This window comes from Solanum verrucosum, unplaced genomic scaffold (genome assembly GCF_900185275.1).
Source record: "Solanum verrucosum unplaced genomic scaffold, falcon-dt-bn FXZP01000194.1, whole genome shotgun sequence".
Lineage (NCBI taxonomy): Eukaryota > Viridiplantae > Streptophyta > Magnoliopsida > Solanales > Solanaceae > Solanum > Solanum verrucosum.
The window spans coordinates 2554279-2563208 of NW_026020416.1; the positions used below are offsets into that span (position 1 = coordinate 2554279).

The window sequence follows — 8930 nt, forward strand, 5'->3', positions numbered from 1 at the left end:
TGAAGAAGACATTGTCGGGAATATTTCTCCTTATGATCGACTCTTGTGTTCACGTCTAAGATATCATCTTTGAGATTATTCGAGCATGGAAAAAGAGACTATAATTGTGTCTAAAGTCTATATTTTGTTCAAGTGTACAAAAGTGAAAGTAATTGTCGAAGGGAATAAAATTCCGAAAGCCAAAATGTAGGTTAAAAATACCTACTTATTTAGATGTCTTACTTGATTAAGCGAGCTACTTGCTAAGACGTTCAACTTGATAGAGCTACTTATATACGTGGCTTATATTAAATGAAAGGGATAAAGGATGAAAAAGTAGGACAAATAGGCGTGTCACCTACTTTAGGATGCATGACCAAAAATTGAAGTGATCAGTCAAGTAGATGAATCACCTACTTGGTGTTGTTAGTTGTAAAAAAAATTCCACCTCATGAAAAGGTTGGTTGTTGACATTTTTGTTGGAAAACGAGGATGTGACGACTTTGATTATTTGGAAGTTGTGTGGACATGGTGTTCATTTGGTTGAGACAAACATTTTCAAGGCCCCCTATTTTTTTAGCTCCAAAATATATGTTTACATTTTACTTATAGCTATAAATTGGAGAAGAAAATTGAAAGACTATACGTACAAAAAGGGTCTAGTCGCTCACTTAATAGCTAACAAATTATCGATGTAACCCCGCGTGTTAAAGACTGTTTGTGATTATTATTGATCTGGATGTATTTACACATCCAATCACCATATTCATATTTAATTTAGCTAATTTTTGAGTATGAACACACATATATTCACAACTAATTATGAGTAAGGGTTATTGAACTTAGAGTAGAGATGAGGATAATTGATTCTTTATAACAAAATTTTTGCATGAATGGGTGATCATTTTATAGAAAGATCGTTTTTAATGGTTGCAAACATTAAGAACTCGTCTGTATTCTAACTTGCTTGACAAAAGAGGTTAAGATTAGGAAAACAAATCATTATTAGGGATTTAGGGCTACCAACCCGCATCTTTTAGGTTGAGCCAGAGATAGGATAACTAACTTAAGGCATATGATGATGAGAAAATTAATTTGACACCTAAGTAATGACAAAGACTTGGGGTGAAATTCTCTTAATTGGGCTGAGAGACTTTAGGAGACTAATAGATTTGTCAATTGTGCACAATGAACACACCTGAATAAAGCACTTTTCGATTCACACATTTGGTGCCATAACACATTGAAGCCCATTCTTCTTTCATTCTTTGATGAGCCCCAAACATAGGTGTTTGCCTACATCACTGATTTATACTTCGTTGTTTGCATTCCCTCACTCAAACTTACGCTTTCAACCCATATTTTCATCACTAGCCATTAAGGAGGATAAGTGCTAGAATGGTAGATTCGAAAAGGTCAAGGTGTGGTGCTACATGATTTCCAAGGAATACGTTAACTAAGATTAATGCCAAGGGAAGAAAACTTTAGGCAAAGTGACTATTCAAAGAGGGCCTAGGGTCATTTTCCAAGACAAGCCATATTTAGGATTTTGCCTTAAATCACATTTGTGGTAAAGTTCTAGACGACATGCATATACAAGAAAAAAACTATAATCTCACCACACAATACAACCAGGTATACCTATACTCAAAATAAATTAAACCTGACAAACTACAATGAATCAATAGTGTAACACCTAAGTGCATAGCTCAGATGGAAGTTGTAGTTTGAAGCTTTTGGTCTTTACGGATGCTAGTAACCAGCTTCAATGAGAAACTATAACCTGATTTCTGTGTGAAAAATCATATTAAATAATAAACTGCATGCACGCACAATGTTACTGTACATAAAGAAATACTTGTAATCTAGTCCATTCTCAGATTAATCAGCAAGCTCACCACGAACTAATTAAGCAGTTCTATTGCTAAGGAGATGAGATCACACATCTGAATAAACGGACAATGAACTGCTGTACTGATCTTCTTTCTATGGAGATAAAAATTTCATATATACCTTTAAACAAAAGAAATTTGTACACATGACTAATACCAAATTATCAAACATAGTAAGGTAAACTCACATGAAGATGAGACAATTTAAACTCATTTATAGAGTGCCCCTGCTGTAAAGTTTGTGAATAGTGCAAAACCATTTCTAAGGCATTTGAATAACAAGGGCCCAACCTCTAATCATTTTATTCCTCATCTTCACTGTCCTTCACTACCCCATCTTCATTCTTCTTCACTGCCACATTATCAACATTTTCTTCATCTGCCTCGTGATGAAAACAAAAGAGAGGATCGGACCACAGCTCATCCTTGATTATCTCACCGATTTCATCCATTTTATCAACTTCACTGAACCACTTAAAGAAGCTTCGTTCATCAACTCCCTTGCCTTGTGCCCATTGTATTGACGATGCACTAATTTTAGTACGCCCATACTTCTTCCAAAGCTTTGTATTCTCAAAATATTCATTTGAATCAAAATTGAAGATAATGATATAACCTGATATGACATCTTGAGAGACTTCCACTTCGATTGAGCTTAGAAACTCAAAAATCTTGCGGTCCTCTTCAGTACATACAAGCCCACCAAGTACGTGATGCCTCAGGAAAGCTGTCGACCAAAAGCCAGGAATATCTTTAATAATATTTGTTCTCTTGTCATAAAACGGTTGACGGTTCCGATTGTACTTTTGTGCAACTTTCAACAACTCACCACTCGCCTCTTTGTTAATCTTCTCCAACTCCTCTTGTAACTCTTGCAATTTTTCAATGCATAGAACGAGTTGATTTCCAACATGATCAATAACGTTATTGTTTTCATCATCCTCAACTAATTTCTCCATCTTCCTCTTCCTCCTCTTCTTCTTCTTCCGTTTGTCATTCCCAATCTTTATTGACAATTCATTAGTCCCCCGAAGTAAATAAGTTTATATGAACTCTTAAGTTGTTACTCCTTCAAATTTCTAATAAGATACATATTATTTAAATTTTGAGTACCTTGTTCAAATCAGCACGTGCATCGGTAATCAATTTCATATGCTCCATCTTCAAATCCCAAATCTTATTCAATGTCTCTTGTTCACAAGCATATTCCTAAAAATAACAATACTAGTAATTCATGAATTTTGTGCATATAATAATAAAAAAGAGACAAATTAAAGAGAAGAGACACTGATTTATACCTTGTTGAGAACCCTAAGAACAAGGGTCATGAATAGCTTTTGAATTTGTAAGCTCTTCAACAACAATTTAAACTGGAGAACAGTTGTGTTTTTATGATTTCCTAGAATCCAAACCATGGTTTTCAAAACAAGATTTATATCTTCTGCCATGCTTTTTATATCAAATTCCCAATCAAGTGATCTTTTTTTGCTTTTTTCTTCCATCAACCTGGACCTGCTGCCCTCCATTTTTTTGTTCCACAAACACATATTCATCATACCTTCAGTTTTAGGAACCAAAAAAGATTTTTTGAGTAAAGAAATTAAAGAGTAGCTCAAAAGTACTACATTTCTCTAAACAAGACTAGATAAGTGGTGCCCGTAATATCTATGTATTTCCAGGCATAATTGATTTAGATACATGCAATAAAGTTAAAGAGCAAAGAAGGAATACAAAGATAAGCGGTGTGTAGTAGTAGATATATGAATAAATGGATCCAGCAACTGGAAAATCAAACTATAACAAAAGAGCTTTATTATACAACTAATGGAAAACAGATACATATAAAAGTGAGGTTAAGCTATTTTGTGTATCTGCCTAGTTTGTATAACGCTAAATTCGAGCAGCAAAAATTGATAGATTGAGGAAAAAAGGAGGTTTCTGATCATTACTTGATATATCTTACAACAACATTGGCAGTCATCCCTCACTTCTGAAAAGGGACGAAGAAGAGAAGAAGACAAAAGCTACACTCTCATAAAAACTTTTAACTTGTTTTCTTTAGGGAAAATATGGATGCATTGTGTGTGTCCACTTCCATCTCCCTCTTCCTCTGTCTCATCTATAATTTTGACCGAAAATGGAAGAGATCAGAACTGAAATACACGAGGAAAAGACCCAAATAAAGAGTCCATTGCATTGAAGCACTTTTGAGGTGTTTGGATAAAATTGAAAAAAATTAGTTTTGAAATGAGGATCTGCAGAGTTCAAAGTAGTTCACCAAGAATCGATGAACACTTAAATAAGCAGAAATGTAACCAGCATAGAGACAAAGTGTTGGACAGCCTAAGGAGGTTATCGACATTGGCAATGAACATATGAAGTTTATCGCTATAAACAATCACAAAGATTAATTTTTTCCAGATAGTAGACGTTACTGTGGGAAAAAATCATAGATGTTAAACAAAGAAGATGTATTTGCGACAGAGAAAAGCATGTGACGGAAGAGGAAATGAAATAAGTGAGTCCAAATAGACTGTAATTCATGATTAACAACATGTAACAGTAAACTCACGAAAACTTTATTGTAAATAGAGATAGATGATACATCATAACGAAAAACTAAAAGAGCAAATGTTGGAGATGTCTATTGTTGTTTACCATGTCAATTAGCACTCACTCACGGTGAGGTCAGGATGTAAGCAATTATACAATGTATACTATTTTATTATCGGGTGATACATGTATGGGGAACGATGAGAGCAGAAGTAAGAAGTTATAACTTGAAATTTAATATAAGCAAAATAGTAAGAGATATATTGTCTTACTGTTTTTGTTCTTCTCAATATATATATATGGCTCTAGTTTGAGTTCTTTGAAGAAATTGCGGGTCCTCAGTAATCTGTAATATAGTGATATTAGCAGACATGCAAGTAAAACATAAGCTGGAAGATGTTAAAAAGCATGAGCAATAATAATGTCACAGCAGGTATATTACTAACACACATTGTCAAAGATAATAAATTGCGCGAAAGCGTTGGAGCAACTTGTTTTGAAAAAGTGGGTGGCTCAGTAATATATAAATTGGTGATGTTCACTTCGTTTTAAGCAGAGATAAAAGCAATAGGAATATTTTTCAAAGTGCAGAGAAAAATCAAAGAGGGTAATACAAAATCAAAAGCAGAACAATTAGAAAGCGAAATTCTATGTTATGTGTTGGGTCAGAATGCTTAAAAGTGAGCAGTAGAGATGGAGGAAGACGAAACCTGTCTACATACTCATTCAAATGCTTGTATATAATTTCAAGCAAACTAACTAACAATTGAACCAAAAAGTTCAGTGCATGTGTATACTCGGTTTAAGCACAAACGATTTGCTACTGCCAAAAGTCCTTTTTTTCTACAAAATTCCATTTATAAAAAGAAAAGTAAATATATTACTAATTAATAATCCAAAAGAGGGGAAAACAACTCCAACATCGAACTCCGACTGAAAAAGAAAGCTCCAACATTGCAACAAGAAATAGTTTTGATACAGACAGAAAGAAGCAACTCCAAGCATCAAACACACAAAATTAAGCAGACATGACATGACCTGACCTGCTTCTATCAACTTGTCAAATCTCAATATCAATACTTATTATTACACCCTCCGTCACCTTTACCTCTTCGCTTTACATTTGATTAATACCCGTCCACTTTTAATTCTCCTAGTTTCCTTTTTTAGAGTCAGATTATAAGAATTTTGACTAACATTATACAATATATTTTTTATGCAAAAAATTGTAATTTATACTACTTTTTGTATGGTTTTTGAATATTTAATTTCTTTTTGTTTAAAATACCGAATTAATCTAATATAATTTAATTTTAAAAATTAATTAAATTGACTTTTAAAAAACACAATATGACAATTAAAAATGGACGGAGAAAGTATAATTTTATCATAATATTAATATTAATTGATATTTAGTCTTTAGGTCTTTCAAAATAAAAGTAGAAATCTATTTTTAGAATAATGAACAAATAAAAATGAACGAAATGAATAATATTATTTCCCATAGGAGTTATAGAGTATTTGACAACTTCCTAAACATATATACACTAAAACTTCACTAAATTAATATAGGTGGTACCATGAAATATTATTATTTTATAGAAATATTATTTAATTAATAAATTAATATTCATTAATTTACAAAGTGTTTTGAAATTAGATAAAGGTTAATTTTGATTACATCAAAACCATTTGGAAATTATGTGTGGTTCATAATCAAATAGTGGTACTTATATATTTCACACTAGGTAAATAAACTACCTCTATTAGCTTATATCTTATTATATTTGGTGTATAGTTGTCAAAGTTAATGTAAATACAAAAGTACATCTTTTTGAGTTTGGTGAAATAACGTATGACCATTTGAATTGACGTCTCAGCAAGTCCTTCAAAATCGTTGATGGTATTAATTTGCATTGTCAAAAGACATTTTTACTTGTTTTGGTTTCGATCAATACATTCAAAACATATAAAGCGTTGCAATTTTTAATCTAATGTATAAAAAGACATATTTAATTATGTTGGGACTGACTAATTTGGATTCATGATAATAGACATTTCTACAACAATATAATCTTTATTATGTTTGTGACCTTTATTTGATAGAATATGGGGATATTAGCACACTCCCGTCATTATTTCTTTGTGGGATATTATATAAACATACACTTAAGCTTGGCTTTAACTGTTAAATTAATAAATACTCTAATTTCGAGTCTCTATATCTAAATGCATTAATTCATCTCCTCTATGTTAATTATAAACAATCCCACTTATAAAATGGTATACTCTTGTAATATATTTTTTTCTTCATTAAGTAGCAAATGAATCTTTAAAAATGTGGTAAAGCACTGGCCGGCTATCTTAATTCTTTTCAAATATAACCGAAAATACCATTGCGAATGCCAATATTAACTATTTTCACTTACTTTATTTGCTTCAAATTTTTTCGTTATCTTCCTCTATATTAGATATGAATGAATTTGGAAATACTATCCTCCTTGATTGAATAACTAGGACTTTTATTTGAACTTGCAACATGAACAGGAATAAAAAAACAAGTACTCTTAATTAATTAATTAATTCTTAGTCCACTATTTTCGTGGCTTGTTATCTATCTTCCTTGTTTTTCTCAACTTGGAGCAGATTTCAATGTTTTAAAAAGTCCCTGTTATTTATCCATCCGGACTCACAAATTAATATGAGATTCGAACATTTGTAACAAAGACGACTACAAAAGAGGAAACAAACAGAGAAATTCCCTTCATCGTTTCAACGCTGGACAAAGAACAATTGTAATAGTAAATAGTCACTCGATGAGTCAAAATTCAGACAGAGCAAACTAACTCCAAATATCATCATTTGTTATATATCTTTTATGGGAGACGAAGGAAATATACTAGTTCCAGAAGAAGAATAGCGCCACTGGTTTTATTAATGCTTGTCTATGAAGAGAGTAGGTGTTATGAAGCCGACAAGGTTTTTTTTGGAAATATATTAAATATGAATTACTATAACCCAAAATATTTTCACCTAAAATTTCAGCTATTCTCTCTCTTCAATTAAAACACAAAATTTTAATTGAATGAAAAACTCAACTTTGATTTTTAACTCAATATTAATTTTTAGTTATAAACTCACTCAACTATAACTATCAGTGTTTTACTTATTAAGTTACTCAACTTATTCAATTAATTTTTTAAAATTAAAATTTACTTAAATGAAAATTTTTATTTCTAACTAAAATTGTGAAAAGATGATCCACCTACTTAACTCGATCCGCTAAAAAATATTTTACCTTTTCCCCCAAAATTTAATAGTTATGATTTATTATTTTAAGAACCTTTAAATTCGGTATGTTTTATGATTTTTTTCCTACACTATGTTTAATCTGTGTTTATGGGAACTTCTCTACCGTTTGAAAAAAAAATAAGCATAGTATACTGACGATGTTACATAATTATTTTAGCATAGTATAATTGGCAGTTCAAATAGATACTTATTTATTTTTTTAAAAAAAAATTACTAAGAAATAAAAATTGGATGTAAGTAAATTTTAACTTAAAAAAATTAATTGAATAGATTGAGTGACTTTTTAAGTAAAACACTCATGATTGAGTGACTTTATCAAAGTTGAGAAAATAACTCATAATTGAGTGACTTTCTCAGAAAAAAGTTCATAGTTGAGTCACTATTTGAGTTATTATCTCAAAACTTTACGAAACAAATAGAATAGTAGTTTGAGAATTTACACACAAGATAAAAAAAGGGAAAATTACCTACTTAAGCAAATATATACTACTTTATTATTGGTTATAGCTATAGTTTCTGAAAATTACAGCTCGCCTCTAACATTAAGTTACAATTACGTGGCACGACTTTTTAGTTTTATATAAACGTGTAAGCTATCTCTCTTCCTACATACAAGTTCATTCCTTCTCTCTCTTCATAATCCATTACCTTATTTTCTCCTTTAATCACTCAAAACAAATTGATTTCAAAATTTAAAATTTTCATCCAATCTTTCTCAAATCTGCTACCAGATTTTTGGGGTTACTATTATGCAATTTTACTTTCTTCCTGCATTTAAAAAAATAATAATATGTATATTATAATTTGTATAAACTCTTAAACTTTGAATCTCCATATGTACTCATTTTTTGTACAAAATGCATTCGTGTATATATGCCTTTTCAAATTATATATTTCTGATGTTTATGTTTGTATACATTATAACGAATTGTCTAGTATTACTATAATTATACAATTTTAGAATTTATATTATATCGGAAAGGAAATCCGATTTTAGGTATTCAAATTGTATATTTGTATATTTTTTGTCCTTGTTTTGGGATTTCTTTCTCAGTTATACTCGAAATTATATATTGTTATTTGAATTGTATATTTATGATGTTTTGTGTTTTGTATAAACTATATTGACTTGTTTAGTTTTATAATACTTATACAATTCCAGAATTTACATTACTTGGGAAAATAAGGCTGATT

General features: G+C 30.8%; 1 protein-coding gene across 1 annotated transcript; it reads right to left on the bottom strand.

The window, feature by feature from the left end:
• Positions 1-2173: 2173 nt before the first annotated feature.
• Positions 2174-3427, bottom strand: LOC125840913 (NAP1-related protein 1-like). The gene is made up of 3 exons (XM_049519893.1): positions 3170-3427; positions 2985-3080; positions 2174-2875 (listed from the first exon to the last, which is right to left on the bottom strand). The coding sequence occupies exons 1-3, from the start codon at positions 3425-3427 to the stop codon at positions 2174-2176; spliced, it is 1056 nt and encodes a 351-aa protein (XP_049375850.1).
• Between the last annotated feature and the right edge of the window lie 5503 nt (positions 3428-8930).

Bases quoted from the DNA above. Each gene is read 5' to 3' on its own strand.
- LOC125840913 (XM_049519893.1), bottom strand. From the start codon at position 3,427: ATGATGAATATGTGTTTGTGGAACAAAAAAATGGAGGGCAGCAGGTCC. The intron at 3,081-3,169 runs GTATAAATCAGT...TGTTATTTTTAG, and splicing joins TTCTTAGGGTTCTCAACAAG to GAATATGCTTGTGAACAAGA. The intron at 2,876-2,984 runs GTACTCAAAATT...TTGTCAATAAAG, and splicing joins CACGTGCTGATTTGAACAAG to ATTGGGAATGACAAACGGAA.